At 45.9% G+C, this 24134-nt stretch overlaps 1 protein-coding gene across 6 annotated transcripts in view; it reads left to right on the top strand.

The window, feature by feature from the left end:
- LOC118514036 (LIM domain transcription factor LMO4.1) overlaps window positions 1-24134 on the top strand; it is a 169093-nt gene that overhangs the window by 135568 nt on the left and 9391 nt on the right. Inside the window, exons 1-3 of one of the 6 annotated variants that reach the window (XM_036060512.1) lie at window positions 947-1135; window positions 7280-7959; window positions 8043-8196. In XM_036060512.1, coding sequence (XP_035916405.1) covers window positions 7713-7959; window positions 8043-8196 — 401 coding nt within the window. In that variant the 5' untranslated portion in view covers window positions 947-1135; window positions 7280-7712. Of the gene's footprint in view, window positions 1-946; window positions 1136-1906; window positions 1927-2011; window positions 2115-4831; window positions 4964-5609; window positions 5939-7279; window positions 7960-8042; window positions 8197-24134 lie in introns of those variants that run through there. The other 5 variants (XM_036060515.1, XM_036060516.1, XM_036060514.1 and 2 more) reach the window with 5 other exon arrangements.

Genomic DNA, 24134 nt, shown 5'->3' on the forward strand with positions numbered 1-24134 from the left:
GGATGCAAGGACGCAGACCGGCTTCTAATGGGGTGTGCTAAAGAGGGTGAGTTGAGTTGAGTGAGCGTAAAAGAGAGGGAAAGAAAAAGTGAGCGTCCGAGCGTAGGGTGAAGAGCGAGAAGACAGGAGTTAGGAAGGAGGCACCAAGGGTCGGTTCGAGTCGAAGAATGTTTTATTAATTTGAAGTAAGCGCGGTTGCTCGTTCTGTGTGTGTGTGTGTATGAGTGTTTTTGAATGTGTGCGTGTGTGGGTATGTGTGTCCACAAAGGAGGAAGTTGGAAGGCAATGCGAGCTTCTTAGTGCCACAAAAAGGGTAGTTGAACGATTCCGGCCCAGGCAGGCGTTTGGTGGTAATTGGGTGTTTGTAGACATTACGGTGTCTACCCTGTCCAGCGCGGGTTCGAATTTCGATCGAATTTCTACCATGAATGTTGCTGCTTCTAGGCGCGAACGGTTGTTTTGTGCACTTGAGTGCAGACATTGGGACTATGGGAAATATGATCGATCGTTTGCGTCTTTTTTTTTGGACGTCATCACTATGGCAACCGCAGTTCAACATAAATCATGATTTGTTTATGTGTGGAGCAAGATCAAGCGAAATAATGGAAAAAATCCACCAAGAACGTTTAGCGAACGAAAAAGGGCTAAAGGTGAAGGAGTTAGCGGACCAACTTAAATTTCCACGCGGTTTTTATTTATTTTCCCTTTTTTCTAACGTCACAAGCAGCACGACACTCCACAACGCACCAGAAATAGGAAGAGAGAGTGAGAGCGAACAAAATTCCGGCCTTCCATGCATAGGAGTGAGCAGACGCGAATGAGGCGCTGTTTCTCACGCGTCACGCACGCTCTCCGGTTGTCGTTGGCAACGCGCTGTGCAAACGGTGAGAGCGTTTCTCGCGCGGAGCGAACTTTGCCGTCCGCTACGCATTTTCTTCTCACTCGTGTGCTCAGTTCACTCGCAGCAGCGGTCGTAGCAAGACGTGGATGGGTTTCTCGCGCGCGCGTTCGTTTCGTTCCCGGTACACCAGTTCCAGTGGTATCGTTTGACGTGTTCGACTTCATCGCAGTAGCCCGGTTTCTCGAGCGTGTGTATCTGTGTGTAATTCGAGATCCAAATTTTGGGGCGCATAAAGTAAGATGAAAGTTTCGCTAATTTTGTGTGACCGCTTGTTTTACTTCTCCTGAGTTGTGGAAAAAATGCGTCTAGAGTGCGTTGTGTTCTAGGAGCGTTTAGAAAACAAAAATCCTTGCAGCAGCAGACTCGCCATGGTCGTCGTGCCGCGTGTCGTCCTGCTGGGATAAGAAAGAGATAGAGAAAAAACAAAGGATGCTGGAACGAAATTATGGCATTCATCTTGATTGGATACATTGGCTGTAAAGCAGTTTAGTTTTATATTCCTAAAAGCATTTTTGAAGTATAAAAATGGTATTATTCCCGTGGTATTGTATTTGGTATTATTCCCGTGTGTATTGTGATGTTAAAATTGCGTCCCTTCGCCTGTTTCTCCCTCATTTACGCACAAAAAAAGAAGGCAACCACGCAGAGTGATTAACGGTTCGAGCGAACTACGATGCTTCTGCTGATGATGATGAGTTGTGCGAACAAATCGACCGAAAACGGCTGTGCGAATGGAGTGTATGTCACTGTGTGTATTTGTGTGCGTGAATGTGCAAAAGAGAAAGAATGCATCGCCTGCTCTGTTTCAACCGGAGATTCAACAAGGAGCAGAGTCCTTCGCGTCCCTGTTTCATGCTGACTACAGATGTTGCCTTTAAAGTGTTTGTGTGTGTGTTTGTGTACGTGTGTGTGCGTGGTTTGACAGTAGTGCACATGAAGAAGACGCCGTCATCCGGTCGTGAGTTTCGCGCTCGTTTTTCTCGCGAATATCTGTCTCCCGTCTCGATCGAAATGGGAAAATAACGGTGAAGAAGAAGAAGAAGAAGACGGCTTGGGAGAAATGACGCGCAAGAAGAGAAGAAACCCATCAGCCTCCTCAATCGCCAAGAAGAGAGAAACAAGAAAACAAACAGAAAAAAATGGCAAACGTGCTGCTGCACAATTTGTTATGTGCAAAAAACGACGACGTCGACGCCGGGAAGGGAAAACCGGGGTGGGATGAAAAGCCGGGTGCGGGAAAAGAAACGGCGTGGAGGGAAGAAGGAGTGAAAAAACCAAAATGCTTTAATTAATTTAATTAAAATCCTCACTCATTACTGCTGCCTGATGCTGCTGTTGGTTGCCGGCTGTTTTGTGATACGGATGCTGATCCTGTGTGTGTGTGTTGGTGGTTGTGTGTGTGCGCGCGCGTTTGTGTGTCGTGTGTCTGCTATCTGTCTGGTGCTATGTGGTACTGTTAGTGTTGGGTGCTTCTGTTTGACATCGAATTTGTTCGTTTCTTCTCGTTTTTCGATTGAAGTTATCTCGCTCCCTCTCGCTTAATCTCTTTCACTCGTACGTGTTGAAAATGATGTTGATGATGATGATATTGATGATGATGAATGTCTCTAGTGTCGCGGTGTATTCGCCGTCGTCGTCCGTGGTTGCTGCGAAGCTTCTTGATGACGTCTAGATCACACGAAAACAACAAGCGCACCTTAAAATCTATCTTAATTTTGAATTTGTATTGGCCGTCGGTTTGAACACATATGCCTACACCCGGACCCGGGTGCAGTAGTGCAATTGGGAGGGAAAATGATAATTAAAAGAACCACCCAAAAACACCAGGCCCCGGCGGTTTTGTTTTGTTTGCCGGTTCTATTGCTGCCGGTCGCATCGTATTCCCATCGCGGTGACAAGCAACCCACGTTTGTTGGTAGTGGTGGTGCGCGATTAAAGTAGGCCATTTACAAAATTAATATTTTCACCATTTTTATCCGGGAGTTCGTTTTTTTTGTGTTGTGCTTCATTAAAGAGAGTGATTCGCGTGAGTCGTCCGTGCAGCGAAAGTGAATGATTTATTCTGTTCTTTTCTGATGCCGACCGTTTTTCTTCATCCCATTAATTGCTTGCCGATAACGATCTTCGTGTGCCCGTGTGTGTATGTGTGTACGTGTGTTCGTGTGTGTGTGAGCTAATCTCTTGCCGATGAGTTTTTCCTTTCCCGTGTGCCGATGTGTGCCTTACGATCGCCCGAGACGCATTATAAGAGATTCCCTTTAATTGGGAAGGAAAACCACGGCGAATGATAAAACAGAAAACACCAAACACCAAAACAAAAACGAACGCCACCAGAGTAAAAAAAGCTTTTTTCGAAAACCAATCTGGGTGTTTGGATTGAAGTGCGCGCCCTAAGTCACAGACGTGTGCCGTCGCTGCCGGGGCGGACCGGCGCAGGGAAAAGTGGAAGTGGAAAATCCATTCGCTAATTGGCCATTTCTCTCCTTTAGCTAACAACATTGCTCATACACACTAACGAGCGGCCGCGTGCGGAAGAAAAAGGCTCCGGACGACGAGGTTCGTTCAGTTGGTTCGTTGGTTGCTTGGATTGTGTGTGCGATTGGTGTATTGAACAAGCCGCGAGCGAGTGCATGTGTGTGTGTAGAGTGGCAGAGTGTGGGGTTTGTTTGTTGGAAAAAGATGCATTTTTATTACAGCAAAGGGTGCACGTAATCGATAAAAAGGGCACTCACATCGTCTCACAGGCGTGTGAAAATGGGAAATGCAGTTTGGAGTTGCTCTATTGTGATAAAAAAAATGCTGGGGCTTCTTTGTGTGATCCAGTTTGAAATAATCGTTTGAAATAACCTAAATTTTAATTGCATCCAATTGCAAAAAATGTTAGGATTTTTTTTTAAATCCGATTGTTACGGTCACTGTGTAGTGTATGCAGGATGTCCAAATTTTCTCTAACGAAGAATTTAATATTTTATTGAACAAGAGCACGTCAAAACCTCATGTAGCGTGAAACAAGAAGGAGTATAGGAACATGTTACAAAAATATGTGTTCTTATAATATGTTCAATTTAGCATACAATCACTCCAACAAAACATGATGTGTGCGATATTTGGTCTTTATCCCCTATAAATCACGCACAACACACACAAAAAACTCAAAGTTTGGTACCGCAAGTCACTTTTCATGCAATGCATCGTTTTCCAATTATTTCTATCACCATCCTCGCACGCTCGCTCCCCTAATTCGCATTTCCCGACGGCTCGGTGTCTGTTGATTTGTTGTGCATGTGGCCACTCTCCGCTGTAACTACGTGCTCGATTCACCCCATATAATTCCAACGCTTGCCTGTCTTCTGGTCTCCTCGCCAGTATGGAGGAAAACCTTTTTATTCGATCACACCTGGCGTGCGATGTTTCCAACACAAGCATAAACCCTCTCACACACAAACACGCGCACACACAACAGTATATGCTGCCAAAAAGGACAACAAAACTCTCTGCGCTTTTGCTTACACACATTCCAGCAGCAGCATAAATGCGCGCGCTATCGAGAATTATGTTCCGCTGCTCATCTCATCTCATCCCAGCGCGTGAGGAACCTTTTCTCACTTATGGTGAGAAAAAGAGCATTCCCCTTTGTGATGCGCTCTCTCACTCTCACTCTCTCGCTAAATCGTAACGAAAGAGATATTCGTCTGCGTTGAGTTACCGTACGTGAGATGGAGGCTCACTGCGTGAGGAACCATTTTTCTCACTATGCGCCTCTGACAGGCACACACCGAACACGATGTGATGTTCTGTTTCGGTTTTCCCGTTCTGGCTTATGGAGGAATTGGACCACCACCTCCATCCCTCCCCACATCATCCCACGCTCATCGCCCCGCTGTGCATGCGTAACGCCACGCGGTTTTTTGGGGAAAACTCGTCAGCACATCGTCGACGAACGATGTTGACGTTTCAGTTGCCGCACGACAACGAACGCAAACGCATCAACTCGGTAGCAGTTGGTCGTCACTGTTTTAGCGAAAATATTTCAACATACGTAACAATCGTAAGGATTCAGAGGTATCCTTTCGACTCACCTTTTGGATTTTCCAAGTCTTTATAGTGGTCTCTGTGTGGCTCATTATTATTTACCTGAGTTTCTTTTAGTGGAGGGATTTATTTAAATCAATTGTTTTAATGGCTCATTTGTTGTGTGGAAGCAGAGAACAGTAAAACAATAAAGTGATCCCTCATCATCATCAGCAAAGGTTGATCCCACTTCGGGGTGGTAGATAAGTTTTATTGTGGTTTCATTCCTTCGGCAAAGGTATCAGAAAATACAGGCGATAACATACGGTCAGGGCGTTAGAAAGTGGATATGTTGCTTTGTATTTTGGGTCTTTGTTTTCAACTTTCAACGCTTATCAGCACACACACACATCAGCTACAGCAGTTAGAGTTAGGTAGAGTCGAGAGTCCGAAAGTTCTTAATGACCTTTCCCAAACGCAGGTTCAACTTTTTCGTTTTCGGTGTATCTTGACTTGTTTTACCTTTTTATGTTGCGCTTCAACATATTTATTCCATTTTCGTCGTTCGTAATACGGTAATACTAATTGTGTGCATGTGTATTTTACTGTCTATCTTTCTATTCTTTCCTACCTCGCTTCCAGGAAAAGGACATTGTTGCGATCAGTTTTCAAGTCCAAAGAGTTCAGGTTTTCTGTTGTCATCCAGGAAAAAAAGTTTAAATCCTCAGTGCCAAAGGGATGAATTCCTTTGTATTAAGCAAATGTAGTAACGACAAAAAGAGTTGAGTGCATTAAAGAAAGTGAAGAAGATGGATCTGTGTCTAGTAGAATTTGTGGTTGAAAAGTAAAGTGCTTAAGAAGTGCATCCAATGAGGCTTATCTTGTGAAGAATTGCTATATCTGAAGGATCTGTGAGAATGATGTGTGTTTGAATGCTTAATGAAATATTTAAGGGATCCTTGTAGTCAAAGTATCGCAATGCTTGGTAAAAGTGCGACGCCCAACCGAGAGACACTTCCGATTGGTGTAAGTAAGCTACCGGTTAATTAACAGCCGATCGTTAATACAAAACGAACTCTTAAGGGCCATTGCACAACAACTTCCCTGCTGCCAGAGCACGCTAGGCAACCGAAAAAACGAGTATCTTCCCGAGGTTTCCGTCTCAGAAAGTGTCGTGTGAGAGTACCAGATTGAGGAGAAATATTTATATGATTTTAATGAGAATCAAGATAAGATGGCGAGACGAGACCGACCCGTCCATTTGGTAGCGGAACGCTGGAAGAACTAGGGACGTACAATAAAATAATAGGCACCCGGCAAGCGACCGGAGTGGTTAAATCGGAAAACGTAGAACGACTACATTTCAGTGAATCATCCAACTCATGTCACAGGGGGTTTTAAAGCCTGTTGTTCACTGTTTGGAAGGAGGGAACGAAACGACCGGGCGAATCGGATCGAAATCAAATAGTAAAATAAATAGTCAGGGAAACAATGCGCCAATTAGACAAAACAGTCCGCTCTGCAAGTGCGGTTGCAGGAAATAATAAATTTTATCTTATCAGTGCAGTGGACAAACACAGACAGTATTAGTAAGGGGTAGTTAAGTTCCTGTGAGATGGATTCGAGTTAAATTCCGCTCAATTGTTGACTGCTATTATTTTACATTTAAAATTAGATTCGCTTTATAAAAACAAATTCTTCTCAGAAAGAAGAGCACGTTCAGACGTTGATAAGAGTCGTCTTCTCCAACTACGAAAGGTCCTTCCCCTTTGGCTGATCGGCACAAGAGGTTCGTCGTCTGTTCGCAATCTTTCAACAGATGGCCGCCCAAACAACGATAAAAAGGCGGTTTTCTTAGTTTATTTGCTTGGTTTCACTATCTCTCTCGCTCTGCTTCTCTCTCTCTCTCTCTCTCTCTCTCGTTCGTTCTCCGTCATCCATTTCTTCGATAAGAATTGGAACGGAAGTGAGCTTTAGTTTTGCGAATGCAGCGAGCATGCAAAAAGTGCATTCGAAGCAGCTGTTGCGTCGTTGTTGGTGGTGCTCCGTGTGTTGTTTGCTTGCAGAAAGTCGTCGAGGCTGCAGTTATCTGTTGTTTGCTTTTTTTATGTGTGGCTGCTAGCGTGACGATAAGTTCTCGATAGTCGGGGTTCGGCCCGAGTCTCGGCGTCAATGGGAATTGATGATGAATGGTGTTTGTGTTGTGTGGTGTCGGGGATGGGCTTGAAGTTTGAACATTGCGCAAATGTTTGCTAAGCAGATTCTCGAGGCGAGAAACTCTATTACTGATGGCAGTGTTTTAACTTTTACCCCAATGATTTGTGCATGCAATAACATAAAATTTGTTTCCTCTCGTTTATTTTCCAGGTCACGTATTGAATAAAAATTGTGTCTGTGTAATGAGCGCGAATAGTGACAGATCGAATGTGCTGTGTAGTGATATCTGAAGAGAAGATTAATGCTCGCGAATGAGTCTTATTAGTGTGTGGACTCCAATCTAGTCCCTCAAGTGTGTGTCCGTGCTATCGAAGAACGTGAAACTTCCATTTAAATCGCAAAAAAAAACCAAAACGAAGTGATCGATAACCGTGTACAAAATCCTTTGCATTCGTCCCTTGTGCTTGAAGGGGGAACCCTGTGAACCCGCGTGTGCTTCCGTGTGAGTGAAGTGTGTTTCGGTTAAGTTTTTCGTTTTTCTTCCACCTTCACCACGTGTGCGTGTGCGTTGTCGCGGTCGTCCAACACGCCGTTACGACAAACGCGTAAACCAAAATCCGTCAAACTGGCCGCCTCAATAGCAATGAATCCCCACTACCATCCGTACTCGGATCTGTCCTCACCACACTCACCCAGTCCGGACAATGCCGGCAGCTACCCACAGCTAACGCCTCACCATAATGGGCACGGGGGTGGTGGCGGTGGCGGCGGCGGCGGTGGTGGTGGCGGTCCGAACGCAATGGTCAGCCAGATGGACGGTCAGCAAGGATTCCACCAGATGAACAGTGGTAATGGTGGTGGACCGGTCAAACATTGCGCAGGATGTGGAGGTAAGTGTCTCGGAAGAGTGTTTCTTATTGGGCCTGAGGAAAGATCTCACTAATGTTTTCGATCGTCTGTCCGTCTTACGCAGGCAAAATCACGGAACGATTCTTCCTGCACGCGTTGGACCGATACTGGCACAACTCCTGCTTGAAATGTTCCTGCTGCGGAGCGATGCTGGCCGATATCGGTTCCAGTTGCTACACGCGCAGTGGCATGATACTCTGCAAAGCCGATTACTCCAGGTTAGTACTGTTCCTGGTTCCTTTTCGGGGACTCTCCAGATAGATATTGAGGATCTTAAACTTCAGGGTGAACTCCGGAGCATACAAGCTTAGTAATTGAATACGATTAGTGCGAGAATTTGCCCAACAAATCTGAACTATTCTTCGCAAGAAGTGAAACCTTCCACCTTCCTTGAACTTATCGACCCTTTACGATCGCAAGGTACATAGCAACAATCAAAATTTTGGACTCAAGGCCCACAAACGAATCTTAGTTCGAAAATCGAAACCCTCAAAGTGCAGCAAGGGTCTGTCCCAACCACAGCCGTTTGTGGTTTGTATAGGTTCTTGAACGCTTTTGAAGTAGGTGTTTTCTTTCGGTTTTGTGATTGTGGAAATTGGATACCCCCGAGAGGTTCACCTACGTCTTCAACTGCTTCGATTTGTGGTAGGATTGTGTTTCGTCGTATCATTCTCACAATACAAATTCTGTGTTGTCGAAAAACCGAATTTTACATTGAACATTTGTGTATGAGCTTTGTATCATAAATATATAATTAATGCTAAGTGGCCTTCAGATACGAAGTGGAAGTATAAACCATCTATTTGGCCCACGATTCTTCTCCTAAGCTAAGTACTTTTTACGAGCCATTTCCCAAACGAGAATTCCTTCCCCTATAGACGATGCGCTCGATGTGTGCTGCCTTCCTGCCCGAGCGAGATCTGTCTTCCGTTCCGTCATGTGCAGGTCCTTGCCAGTTTGTTAGTTTATTACTGCATCAAGCTAATTGCAGAATTGTGCCAAAACCAGTCCAATCTAAGTTGGGAGGGGAAGTTTTATTTTGTTGCCTTGTTTCCCCCTTGTCTTGCCTGCCCTTGGCCGGTCGCGTGCGGGGACTACCAAGATAGACAATGATTTGATTATGGCAAACAGAGCACACTACTGCTGGTGGCGGCTGCTGGTCCTGGTGCTGCTGCATCATTTCATCCAACCGACACGTGACGCTTTTAGGAATTATATTTGAGCAACTCGGGCAAGCGTCAATGTTGCGCCAAAAAAGGGAAGTATACCGTACTATTCCCAACCACACACATACACCATGATCATTCATATGAAGTAAGAAGATTGATTTTTGTTCGTCTCAAAAAAACGGGTTGCTGTTGAACCAGAGCATCCTGTTCTTCAGCAGCCAACTCTGGCCACCTTCGCTTTCTGGTGGCCCAAATCGAAGGTGGTGTATGCAATGCAGGCACCACCTGGTTGATGTACGTGTTTGCGTGCTTTTCGCACTAATCCCGATCCGCAGCCCGATGTGGTGGGACGGCACAGAGATAGGTGGGAGTTTGAGGAGGTGCCTTTTCGTTTTCTAATTTGCTAAAGCCAAAGCTCACCTTCATCGTCGTACACGCAAGGCAATGGCTACACAACAGAAGCAAAATCGCTCCCACTATCACCACCATCACCCTTACGTTCTGGGGTTTCCCGTCGTCAGTGGATCGCTTCTCAATCTTGCAAGCATGAGAAACAACCCACTGCCGTTGCTCTGAGTAATTGAATCATAATACTGCTAATTTAATTAAGAAAATGTCAATTAGAAACTCACTCACTACGGGTACTGGTGGGATGGGGTGAGGTGCCGGTGGGAGTGCCTACCCTCCCCCTCTCGCAAAAGCCTCCTGATGGTGATGGCAATGGTAATGGAAGCAAAGGGAAACCTCACCCACCAACACATGCAACACCACCTACAGCAGCAGGAGAGAGCATACACATGAAACGAGTTTTGGTGCTGTGCCTAGTGACGACGACGACGACGGCAACGACTGCTTTAAGTCCCGTCGGTGTGCCTTTCGTCCTTTGCCTTACGATGCGGGGAAGAGAACAGAGAGAGAGTTGGAACTAGTTGAAAAGTTTTCCGAAATTAACTTCCAACGTCTCTGCCGAAGGCTTTTCGAGAGCCTTAAGGGATTTTTGCAACGATGTTAAATGGGTAATATTAATTATTTAGAAGGCAAAGTGTTTGCCCAGTGATGCGATACAGTGTTCTCTGATGGTCAGGATCAAGACATCCTAATGCATTAGGAGGACGCTCTTTCGCCATTTTTGGGAATCACTGGTAATGTAAGGTTAATTCAACTTGGTTTGGATTTTTGCTTCCACAAACTTATCATTGCTTCCAAGCATTAGGCAGTATCTTGATACGTTCTTAGATCGTGAGCTTGAACCCTAAGTCGGTGCGTGCGTCTTGTTCCACCTACAAAACAACTCCAGCAAGCGACGGCATGCGAACCAAACTACTGACACGTTATTGCGTGCGTGCAGCAACTCCCCTTTCACATACACACATGGACACACACAAACACGTACAAACCTTCGGTGCCCTGACATTCTCCCTCAGGGGTGAAGTGTCAATCGTCGTGTGAGGGCGCTTCCAGGGCTTCCAGGTACCGTTTGCTGGCTTTCCCCAGTTCTCTCCCATTCATGCTGCTGCCGCACCATTTACGCTCGTTTGAGTCCATCGTCAGCTCGATTAGCACCCTTTCGCCCCACAACGGCACACGTCGTCCCGTCGTCTATCCTGGTGCCTGCCGGTGTGGTTGACCATCGCTCGTCACAGAGGGCTTTTGGTGTAGAACGTTTGCGGAAACGGTTTGGCGAAATGATTCATCAGCCGATGCCGTCGCCGCCGTCGTGTGTGCAGGTGAGTGTCACGCATCTCCACCAGGCACAACACGGTGGCATGAACTCACCAGAGCTTTTTTTCGTCTTCTTGTATCGCGACTACACGTTCAATCAAGCAGGTACATTTGGACGATGGCTGCAAAATTCATCAGCGAAATCGTTTTGCTCCAACCGTCCCGGGCGCAGGTTGGTTCGCGTTCTTGTAACGACCACCTCAGTCCAGGTGTTGATCGGGAATTCTTGTCCCGTTTGCGGCATCACAATCTGAACCAGCGGTGTGCTGATTGCCGTTCATCAACGTAGAAAAGAACGTATAAGAATTCTTCCCTTCTCCCTGTGAAGTTTGGAAAGGATGACTGATTGAATATCCACATCGGACATTCAGAAGTAGTCTTGATAACAATTATAGAAAGTCTGTCCTTTTCTCTATAACCATTGCCATCTACGTACTATCAATCAATTCAAGTGATTTCTCTAGCATGACATTTGCTGGGTATTCCGCACTTAACAAAAAAAAAAGAATCCTCCCAAAATGTCTGACTTTCTCATCACGTTTTCTCCTACCCTTGAACAGTGAATGTTAATGAGCTTCACAACGATCCTGTCACTAATGATGTCAAGGAAAAAAGGATACTCGCGTGACAAAAAAAGGGACGCGAAAGAAAGCGTGTGCAATTCGAGAACACAGGAAGGAGCGAATAAGGAATCATCATCAAGACTTGTGCCTAATTTGAATCCTGTCCTCCCGAGTGCCAGAGTTCTCTCAAATCAAGATGTTTATTGTGCCCACCTTCGTGCCCTTCGTTCGTTGCCGTCCTCCGCCCCTGCTGTATACTTCTGTTTTGTTCTTTCGCATCGCACGGTGCAACCGAATCGGTTCATTAGCGGGCCGAGATATTGGGGTCTCGACAGCACCCTACAAACGGCGCTCATCAGGTCGCACCGCGTCAAGCAACAATGCAATCCCTAATTGCACATTGCTTTTATTGATTCGTGGCGTGCTCTCGTCCGGTCCGCTTCCGCCTCGCTCACGACCATGGCCGCCCGGTTGGTGTCTTTTATTACCACTAACCCACCGCGAGGTGTGGTGTGTAGTAAATGTTGCATTGTGTGATGCGTTTTTTAACGTGATTGTGTATGTATGATTTGTTACTGCATGCATGATTTCGACCTCTTCAACCTCCTAAACGCAACACTCGTTCCCACCGCACCAATTACACACGACCAAACGGCCGTTGGACATGAACAATGTTTCGTAATCAGTAGCGATTAGGTGTATATGGCATCCTTCATACAAAGACAACCAGAACTCCAAGAGAGAGGAGATTGGGAGGGTAAATTGCATACCACACTCACGAAGCAATTCGAAATCAATATATTTATGCGAAGCTCCTGAACCGCTGCAAGGCCTCGCTTGTGTGTCCTTTCCTTCATTAGCTGAAAGTGTAGAGTCTCTGTCTGTGTGTTTGTGTGTTGTTGAGAATTTGTTGCATCTTCTCCTGAGCGCGGCAGCAGATAACGAATGCGAGGCACCTTCGCTAATGATGGTTTAAACTGCTCGGTTCGTCCTTTCGTTCGACTTGGAGCTTCGCTTCTGCTCTGCCTGCTGCCATCAATCAATCGCCCGAGTGTTCCTTCTTTGAGCGTTCGGTGGATACGCACGTATCTTCAGCACGATTGGCATCATATTTCACCTCCCCAGCGCTGGCAGCTCGGTTCGTTCGATTCGAGATTCGAGGCCGAATGTGATCGGCGGCATGTTCGTCGATGTGATCGCGATCGCGGCTTCGGACCCGGGGGCGAATGCATTTTCCCTTCCGTTAATGATGCTACAATGTTGTGGTGGTGGTGCCCGGACGCTCCCAGTCCCAAGGGTTTTTGGAGGCGAGAGACCTTTCATTTCAGTTCTTGTTTTTTTCTTCGCTTCCCCTCGAGGTCCTCCCTTCCCCTGCTTGATACGCGATTGGGAAGCCCGAACGAAACACGTCGTCGAAGCGTATTGCGCAAATTAAAACAGCTCTAATCAGTGCACGCTTAATGAACGGGACTGTCTTGGTTGACTCGCATCTTGACCCTTTCCTGGGGAGGAGCGTTGTGTATGTGTGTGTCTTGAGAGAGAGAGAGCAAGAAAGAGATGGAATGTGTTTGTGGGTGCGATGAACAAGTTGTGAAAATGCAGACCGGGACCGGTTTCTGGAGCTCGATGCAGTTGTGCGAGCAGTCCGTGGGATTGTTAGAACGAGAGGGAAAGAGAGATAAAATAACGTGCAAAGGGCACGCTGGAGGTTCAACAGTTGTGGCAGCAAACTGGAACCGGTGGTTCTTAAATTCCCGGTGCGGTGAAGTTGAAGTTGAACTAAGACTAAGGGAACATCTGGTAGAAGTATGGAAAAGTAAAAGGGCGCTTTGCCGTTTCGAAATTTTGGGTTTCATTTGACAATCTAGAAAGGGATGATCCGAGAGTCTTTTTCAAGACTCTGTCTGTTTATTTGATGTAACTTGAGCTTATTTAATACTTTAGGCAATTTCTTCACCTAAAGTCTTCTTTAAACTAGTGTTCCACAATCTCCCACAATCACCAAACATCTCTGCAAACAGCTTGCCTTCCAACCGATGTAGCAAGCGTGCTTTCAGGCTCTGTTAATCGCTAGTAAAATCTAACTCGCTTCATTTAGCTAATTATCCCTCATTAGCCATGTTCTCGAAACCAATCGCTGCTGTATCTATCCTCTCGCGCACACAGCTGCCCGGCATTGCGAACCATCGGCGATAAAATCGGGACACTGTTCCCGATAAGCGATCGGATATCGAGTCTTGCTTCGAGTGATAAAGTACGCCATGGTCCTCCGAGTTCGTCGATGCTCCCTGGTGGTTGTTTGTTGCATCTGAAGAGCGCTGCACTGTACACACACACACACCACAACTCAACTCGGTTGAACTTGGGTTTCGCGTAATGAGCATCGAATTCTCTTTTCTGCCGCTCATCCGTCATGTGTTTTTCCTTCTCTCGGTTTTTTTTTCCTCGTGTTCCAATCTACCCACGACTCCCAGTAGCAAGCCACCACGCTTGGTGTTCCCGGGCCACCAAAACGGGACGGTTGTGAAACCGAAACGTGCTCAAATTAGCAAATATACCCCCAATTTGAGCCACCGGCGGCTGCAAATTGAAACATTGTAGCCCCACAAATTGTGGGTTGTGTGGCGTCTCAATTCAAGGCAGAACCCATCGATCCATCCATTCGGACGATCGATTCGACTCTTCTCGCGTGGGATGATGGCTCAGCGAGCCGAAGCAGAGAGAGAGAGCGTCGGTGGAAAGATGAGTGTATAATTACGGATGTTTGTGGTTACATTAATTAAATTACTTACCTCGGTGAAGGCCCCAACCGAGGCCCAATATCGTGCCAGTGCCACGGGCGAAACCAGCGTTGTAACAAATCATTTCTATTGGTTCACGACGCCTATATCGCAGTCGGTGATCACGATGATGATGATGATGATGATGATGATGATGAAGGGTGCTCACATTCGATCTTGATGCCCAGAAGGGTCTATCGGAATCGGTGGAAGCAAATAAATAAATACTTTTTCAACATGTTCCCGGTCGTCGGACTCGGTGCAGAGACAGTGAGAAGAGGCATTTGAAATTACACTTACATCAGACAGAATTGTTGTGGACGAGTCCTCTCCAGGCGCACCGGATATAATTGGCCAGACAATTGTGCCTTTTTCCACAATTCAGTTTTCTCTCAAAGAAATTAGTTCAGTGTATGTGTGTGTGAGTGATATAAGCGCTACAATGGAGGAAAGTGTTTTTCACTACATTTTCTTTGTTTAACGATTGTTTGATGCACTTTACTTGATGAATCCGGGAGAAGTGCATCGGAAGGAGAGAGAGAAAAAATGGTACTATTATACTCTCGCCTCTTTGCTATTGTGCGAATCCACTGAAACGGACCATAATTGCTTCACAAACGGGATTAAACGTTCCAAGATGTTGTGTGTAGATCTCTTGTGGTGCTGCTGCCCGGGAAACCGATAAGAACTTCACCTAACGCCTTGAAGAGTACTTATTGCTTTGGAAGATGCAAAAAAAATGGCGCCATAAAAAATTGCAAAGGATAATGATTGTTCTTGTTAGTTGCATCCTTACCTTTACCTTCGGGGCATGGTCGATGAGAAAATGTTTGATACAAAAGCGAGCGAGGGAAAAAAAACTTCACCATAATCATCTACCGGATGTGCGCACCGGTGAGATACTCGCGTATGGTGCGGGAGGATGTTCATTTCTTATTTTTTATTTACTTTTTCGTTATTTATTGCATTTGCACCGAGCAGATGATGCCGGTGGTTGGTGCGTACAGTCTTCAAACGAATCGTCCTGGAGAAGGGTTTCTTTACTGCTCGCAGCATAAACAGCATCTCTCGCACTACCTCCCTGGACACGAATCGAAGTGCTTATACTAATGAAAGCAATCAAAAGTCGTCCGTTGTACGGGACGGGATCTGGATAACGAGATTCCGACCGGAAGTAGGAGTGTGATTTTTTAAAAGGGTTTCTCTCGCCCTTTGGGGTTGTTTACATTTAAAAATATGATAAGTGTTGGGAAAAGAATAGAAAACACTTTGCTGCGACACACCGCGGGAATAGAATGGGTAAAATGAAAAGAAAAGAAAAATAATGATCGAAGTACAGTAATGCATTTGCTCTTTTCTAGGAGGTTGGTTGGTTCGTTAGTTCAACGAGACATTCAATCACTAGACTTCATTTTTAACATATCCCATCACCGATCTTAAAGAGATTAAATTCTCAAACATAAAAATAATGTTTTGGCTCCGTTCCGACATATCCAACACACGATTTCAAAATGAATAAAAAGAAGCCGAATTCATTCGTTATCAGCTAGAATATTCAATTACTGCACCAGCTCGTTATTTCTAACCAATATCTCGTCCTGTCGGACCCATTTTTTTGTGTGTATTTGTTATGTCGCTAAACGTAGACACAACATCACACCGGAGCCATCGACCGGCCTTCTCGCTCCCTCGAGAGTAGGATAAGAGAGGACCAATCTGGTCTACCTCCGCAATTGTTTGGCTAGTCATAATCAATCACTGACCGGTTGGTCGATCGTGTCTGTTTTATTGCTTTTCGTTCGCTTCTCGCAGCGACACTATTTGCGTGCAGCCATATGTTCGCTCGCTGCACAAAGTTAGAACAGTTGAACCGATTGCCTAAAATTTGTTCCAGAAATTGCCTTATGAAGCGGCCGATGCATCGGCGCGCGAATAAAGAGAGAAAAACATAAATTGTTCTAGTTTTATATAGTTTTCGGTGTCCTGTCCTCTGGGCGGCGTCCTTCTGTGTTATCGTTGTTGCGGATTTTCCCGCCTCGCCACGAGTTGTTTGGCTCGCATGGGAGTGAGCCTTTTTCCGTCCGTTCTGTCCGTGGTGCTTCATCCGGTTGTTATCCGAAAAACGGTACGAAGCCTATCGTTCCTGTGTTAGGCTCGGCCAGAGACACAGTAGTGCGGCGCGAAATGAAGTCAGAGAAATTCAATCAATCTTTTGTTTTAATCCCTTCGTCCTTTCGGAGACCAGCCGGGGGTTGTCCACTTTTTCCCCCATATTCGACAACCCCAACACGACACGAGAGGGAGCGAGAGTGTCCGGCAGTGTGCGCTTGTTGTAGGAGAAACTTCAGCCTCGGTGAAGTCCTGCCGTCGATTTAAAGGGTTTTTGTCACACTGTTCATGCTCACTTTTTTCCCCTGCACGGCTCAGCGGTACGATCATTTGCACGCATACATAACCTTTCTTTCTCGCGCGCCCGCATGACTATTCCAATTAGTGTGTGCATCGACAAAAGGACCTCTAAACATTCTCGGGTTGTTAGGCAAAGAGGACTCGCGCTCGCCCACATCCACCATTCCATTGTTTTTGCCGCGCCGAGTTTCGGTAGCCTTCCGCCGTGACACTTTGCTCAAAAGTCGACCAACGCTGAATCACTGACGAACGAATGCCGACAACACAGGCGCGCATTTGCTATAAGGGCACTTGAGTCCGCGAGGTGATAGCAGCGAAACAGCAGGGAACACGCACACACTCGACACGCATTTATGGTGGATGGGTGGTTTTGTTTTTATCGATGGGGTTAGGATTTTTCTGTTCCACTCAACACACGAGAAGTATATGGGTGGGTGGGTCGAATGCAATTTATGAATTTTTTAATTTGATTCCTCTTCACTACGAACTTGCACTTGCAGCCGAAAGTGGCGCGCCAGAGAATGGTCCGTCCGATTCGTGTTGATACAAAATTAGTTTAAAGGATTTCCCGTCGCTCAGATTGTGTGAAGCTTAGAATGCTCCAGAGGTGTGATTATTGAAATAGTCTGCTGTGTTCCTTTCTTTTTAATTAAATCTATCAAGAAACTCTGGTAGGCTTTTGGCGAGTAGACGAGTTTGAGCGGAGAAAAATGTATTCCATGCCAGGATTCTGCTGAACCAATTGTGCCACAAAGGACTAGCTAAATATTGTGCTCAAAATTAATTTTATGCTCTTGGAAACATCTAGACGAGAGGATAACATAAATATAGGCTCTAAAAACAAAACAACATCAACCTGTGCTGCGAATGTCCTGCGAGGAACTTTAAACGCTGAGCGGTTAGTTATTTGATTTGGGTTTAATTGGAAAACAACTAGACACTCACTCGGACCTACCCGGTGCGTCGTGTCGCTTTTTCGTGGCTTTCATTGCTCAAAACTATATGTTATGCTGGTGGCACAACACTGCTCTGCACAGTGTGATCTTTTCCCGACCAAATGCACATCCAATTCCGCGGATATTGCAGCTTGTGTGACCGTTATTGTTTGACAGGTACGCAGTGAATGCAGTTATGAAATTTATTAGAACAGCATTTGTTTTGAAATACAATCGCTCCAGGATCGATCGCTCAGGCTTTGATTAAAACGAGTTTCGTAGTTCGGAGAAGACATTCTCGGCTGGACAGCCTTTTCCCAGAATTTGTAATAAATGGTTTAAAGCAATCAAGCACAATATAACAATTCCATCGTTTTTCTCCCCTTTTTACATAAAAATATAACCAATCAATCGATCAATATCTGAACGGTCGGACGGGACGGCCGGGCGGAGGTTCGCCATTCACTTCATCCCGTAAGGTTCAGTTAATTGACATGCTCATGCGTTGCATTTCAATTACTCTTAGAGCCCAGACAAAACGGGAGGGAACAGAGGAAAAAAAACGTCCAACCCTGGAGACACGTCCTTTTGACAGGGATATCACCCTCACACTTCTAATCAGTTTGAGGGCACTCTCGGGATCGAACAAATTTAATTATTCATTCTCCCTAAAGGGCGTAGAAGATGATCGCTAGCTGATGTGTTGTGTGTGTGTTGCAAAGGGACTCCGGGAACTCTGGGGACGTTAAAACAGCATAAAACGTGGTTAAAATTTAATTTTCTCGCCAACCAAAGAAAAAAAACCGTTGAGCGAACTCTAGATACTTTAACGTTATTTTAGTCTATCCGGGTTTCGAGCGTGCCCTCACTTACTCTGATCTCATAATGTGCAATTTTTTTATTGTTTTTCGAAAACCCCGAACGGTTGTTGCGAAACCGGGAATCGAGTCAATTTCTTTGCCCGCCCTTCACCGCATCCAACCAAGATGTAACGAAACATTCGGCACATTCGATCGAGTGCTCTGACACGGCGGACGGCGGACTTTACTGTACCGGGCGTCGGCGACGTCATCTTGCAGATGGGAATGGCCTGCTGCCGACGAGAACCAGGAAGTGAAGGAAAAATTTCGATGGCGTGGTGAATTTTGACGTCTCGCCGGGTTGGGTTCTAATTGACGAGGGTTGACGGAGGTACTATCGGTAGCTGTCACTTACGTTTCGGTTCTCGGAGTTTTTTGTTCTTCTCCCTTTCGCTCTCTCTCTCTCTCTCCCTCCTATTTCCCGTCTTCGTTACGCTTTTAATTCCTAGACGAGGGATAATTCCTTAATTTTGTTGCCATCCTTCTCCCATTGCTTCTCCCGACGTCAGCCACAGTGTGTGCAGCATCGGAAATGTTACGTGGTGTAGTGCTGCTACACAACAGACGCGACGCGAGTGTGGTGGACGAAATGTAATTGGTTTTCTCCTCCATCCTTTTTGTCCACAGCGATTCCCACTCGCGGGGGGTGGTTTTTACCCTCCTCCGTGGTGTTGTAACCGGAGCCTGGCCCTTTTGGCTCTCTTTCTATCGGTTGCTTTCGTCCACGGTTTCTGTTGTCCCTCGTGCATTGGTGTGGTCCAGTTCGGTGTCCGGTGCCAATCCCACGGGGAACTCTAATTTCGATACTTCTTTCCTTTCTAGCTGCTTCCTCTCGGGGTGTGTTTTACCACCAACATGGAGGTGTGCGTGTGGGTAGGAGAGCGTTTAAAAGAGGAATTAAAAACTTGTTCTTGATGGGTATTTCTATTTCTTCTCTGCACGAGTGGCAATAACGTCGTGGCGGTCGGAAATCGAATCTGAAACTTTTTTTGTTTTGTTTTGTGTTTTGATCTCCACTTCCATATGTCGCTCGAGAAAAGGTTAGAGTACAACCAATAGAAAGCGTGAAAGCAAGAAACTATATCAACAAACAGAGTCCCGATGTGTGTGAGGGCATCAGAGCATGGGGTTCTTCCAAATAAATCAATTTTTTGTGTATGGTTTTTTGTAGGCAAGTAGCACTGTATCAGTTGGCTGCAATAGTGTAAATAGGTGCTCCACAAATGTTCATGTATTTAACTGGGACCTACAGAAAATTTAGATTAATCTTAGCTTGCAATCCATCATGGAAATCATGGTCCTTAATTACCATCTGCAAACTTTTCTAAAAAGCTCCACAAGGCAAGCAAGATGCTTCAAGCCACCAAAAACTTGGGACCCAATTAAACGATACATTGATGTGTTGTACCATATCGTTTCATCTGCTGACCCTTCTGCTGCCGACTACGATAACGACAAAACCCCACGCGAAAGACACCCAGCGTCGTGCAGTGTTGCGAATGCTGCAACGAAAGAAAATAGGCGGAAAATTAAGCAACAATTCATTTCCCATTTTGCCGTGCTACACCCGGGTTAAATCGCATACTTTTCGCCAACGCGCGTGAAATCTGACCAACTTTTGCTGTCCGTTTGTGGTTGAAGAAGCAGCGAGAGCGAGTGAGAGGGCGAAAATATTCGGCATGATCCACACTAATTGCACGATTGCACATTTTTCGATTCGGGAAGATATTTGGAGCAAGTTCTTCGGAGTTTATTCTGACCATTGGGCCTGGATGTCCTTTTTTACATTGGGATGATCGGTTCCGTTTGTATGAAGATCTGCCCCGGCGCTTGTTAGCGCAGAACATCACCGGTGTTGTGAGAGCATACATAATAACCGGTAAGTTCTACTGGCCCAATAAAGCGTCCTCATTATCGACAGCTAATCATTACTTTCTCGCCCGCTTAACTTCTCATCCTTCAATCGGAAGATGCGCAAACAAAACGAACCGCAAGAAGGAATCAAACGAATGCACCCTTCGAAGCACAACGCGTCATTATCGGTCAGAGCCTTCTCTCAGTCTTTCTGTTTGAGGAAGCACCCGTGTGGATCATAAATAACGACCGGGGTCGCGAAATTCACCGTGGACCTCAACACGATCGTGTTTGGTGCGTTCGAGTAGGAACATTGTTGCACAATGTGTTGGACGGAGAGCATTGCGTGCCCCACTTGTGCCACGCGGTGACTTAAGTGTAGGCTTATCCCTTTGGCGCACAGGCATGTAATAAGAAGGGTGACCGTCTTATTATTTCGTAAGTTTTTTTCTTCTCTTTCTTTCGGCAATCTACCGGCATGCTCATTATTGCACCATACAACTGCATATTCCGCCTCGGTCGTTGTGGCCTCATTTTGATTTGTTTTAATTTGGTCTTCAACACGGCATTCAACTTTCGACAGCTGGAATGTTGTTGTCGCCTGTGTGTGTGTGTGTGTGTTTTTGTTCATGTGGATTGACATCAAATGTAAGAGAAAGCACACACTACGCAAGAATGCAAAACAATTCCTCGAATAATGATCGACGCAGCCAAACAAGCGTCGTGCCAGCCGTCATCGGTACTAATGGTGCGTCGGTGTATGTGTATCGCTCCTCCGCTTGCTGTGCAGAGCGTCCTTTTTCCGTTCTGTGAGGCATTCTCGCAAGACGGGACGATATTCCTGTTTCCGGGGCACGCAAATTGTGTGCTGAATGATTGGTTCGTTAGCGACTAATGAGGAAAGCAGGAAGGATTCACCCATACTTTGTGTGCCCACTTTAAAGGCATGGCGAAGCAACTAAGAAGCTCTGTTACTGAGAGGGAGAACGTTTGTTTTCGCTTTTTTTTTCGTTGCGTAACTTTGACAGGAATACAAAATAACTTTTCAATTGGTTAAAGTGAGTGGTGTTTTGGTTGGGAATGATGGACCTTGTCTGCTAACTAGGTATGGTTGAATGGCTTTCCTGTTAAGAAGCTTACGCTGCACTGATTGTGATATAATCTGGTTAAATTACTCCAAAATATGCTAAACGAACGTTTAATTTCTTTCCGATGCTGTCAAACGCCTAAATGTATGCAATTTGATGTTGCTCCTTTATACGCTTTCTCCGTGTCGTAAACACTCACTTAGGGCACACGAGCAATCGAAGCAAAGCGAAAAAAGTCCTCGTTTTTCCAAATCTAATCTAGCAGAAAATGTGTTTTCAAACACACAAACGATATCCGGCCCCGTGTGCCTGCCCGTTGCTGTGGTGTTAAATTAATTTAACTCTGTTTACCTTGCTTGCTTGCCGTCGCCTTTGTCCTCCTGGTTTGATCCCTCCATTTTGGACAGCACACAGGATCAGGAAGCAAAAACCATCCTTCCACCCGCTCGGAGATTGGAGTTCTTCTCCTTTTTTTTTAAACTGCACCGCATCACATAGCGCAAAGCACAGCCAGTCGCCGGTGGAGAAGTGTGGGCTGTGTGTGTATGTGTGTATGGATGAGAGCCCCACGGCACTCATCGCAATCCAATCAACACGGGACACCCAACAGGTGAATCCTGTTGCTAGAGCTTGTTCTCTTTGTCTGCCTCTCTGCCTGCTCTCCCTCTCTCACACGCACGCATTGCCTGAATGAAGCTCGGGCTGCTCCACCATCCTTGAGCGATAATTCGATCAAAGACGAAGCAAACAGGACAGAGCGGCCGTCGCCGCCGCTACCGATGGTTCCCATCCCATCAATTCAATCCCGCAAAATCCCTTCAGCAAATGAACCTAAATTCAATCAGCAAAATTAGCTCAACATGGAATCATCATCACACAGCAGCCATGAAGTAGAAGTAGCGGTTTTCTCATCGAGCGTGATCATCATTACAGTTAGTCATTGCCGCATCCTGTGGGTTTTGTTCTCGTCCGTCGTGTGTCTTGAATCAGAGCTGTTTAAAAAAAGACTTCTGGAGAATCCTGAGGAGTCCCTCGGCAGGAAGTGGCGGCAAAGCACGCTGGAAGAAAATTGCTCCTGAGACGAAGCACCCAGAAGGTCTAGGACTGACAGGGGGAAACAAAGACCAATGGATGATGACTGAGGCAACGATACGTTACCATGCTGTGCCAATCTTGAATCGGTTTGGAGTGTCTTACACACGGTCTCTCTTCTGCTCTCCCATTCTTCGGAGACTGTTGCTTGCATCTCTGTTGGTGCCTGCTACTGCTGCTGCTGGTGCAATCATTTTCCATTTCTATAATCTCTAATGAATTTTCACCAGCCCGAACGGGTCTCCTCTTTGTTCGTTTGGGTGGCACTATGTGCAAATCTGCTACCACTCGTCCTCGGGCTCCGAGTCATATGCAGACACAAAGTAGCAGTTGCCGGGACGACCGCTTCCATACCATTTCAATTCTCTTCGATCATTCCAATTTATATTGTCCGTGTGCCGTTCGCTCTGCGCGTCAAAGGATAACCTATGTAAAGTTGTGGAAGGAAAGGGTTGGGACAGGGAGGCGAGGGACTCTCGTTTGATTCTTCTCTTTCCTTCCTTTATTCCGATAGTTGGCTCAGTGAATTTGCTAACCAAGGGGTGGCCGGGTCTATACGATGATTACTAGTCGTATGCGAGAGTCTCTCGCTACGTAGTTACTATTTCGGACCGGGAGGCCCTCTGCTGTAAGTTTACTCATGATGCTGACAGGAATATCCTATACGGGTGGAAAGAGAGCTCCTCTTCCACCTCCTCCGTCCACGCGTTAACCGGCAGCACTACCGAAACAACCGATGAAATTAATTTAAGTGATGATAAATGGGTGTAGGGATAAGGTTGGGTTGAAAAATATCATTTCCAGTGATTGTACGCAATTTCACTATCACGATGAGACAGCTCGAGAGGAGGATTGGTTGCAGGACGATAGGCCAAGCGAAGAAGTATACATCGACAGAACGATGGAGCCAGCTCGAATTTGTGTCTGTAGTTGTTGTGGACCGGTTCGTCCATGTAATATTATCATCTGCCGGTTGTTTCCTTTTCGAGGTACAGTTTTCCCCCCGTTTTCCAGAACCATTCAATTGACGAATAGGTAAAGGCATCGCTACTACTTCACACAGTACTGGAACTGTGGCGGTTCGAATGTGTACCGATTCACCGAATGACGAGCGAACGCGTGTGCCTCATGTGAAGCACCATGCGCCTCCATGAAACACGTGGCGCATGTACGCATTCGGGAGGGGCTGATGGCCTATTAGAATGATAACGAGTGCCGAATTGAAGCCAACCATTTCATTCGGCACTAATGATCGCAGTGAAATTTCGCTCCAAACTAACAACCAAAACCCAATTCATCCTTTTCCAATCGCTCGTGTCGTGGGTGGTTTGATCCTCTCTCTCTTTTTTCCCAACTCGCCAACGGAAAAGCCCTGGTCAGAATCGATCGAGTGTCAGCCACTCTTTAGTTACAGTGATTGTGCGTGTACACGTGTGTCGCTTCCATCTCGGTTTATTTGCCTAGAAGAAACGTTTTTCGAGGCCATCCACATCACGCGCTTGTTTGTGCTTGCTTACGAGCACACGAGCCAGGAGAGAGAGAGAGAGAGTAATTAATACGATAAATTCAATAATCAGTCGTGTGCAAATTATTTGATATGGTTTCTCGGTTCTTAATTAATTTAGATCGAATCAGATCGATTGGAACGATTGCTAGCATGAGCGTGGCGAAAAAGTGTTTTATG

This window comes from Anopheles stephensi, chromosome 3, assembly GCF_013141755.1.
Source record: "Anopheles stephensi strain Indian chromosome 3, UCI_ANSTEP_V1.0, whole genome shotgun sequence".
Taxonomy (NCBI): domain Eukaryota; kingdom Metazoa; phylum Arthropoda; class Insecta; order Diptera; family Culicidae; genus Anopheles; species Anopheles stephensi.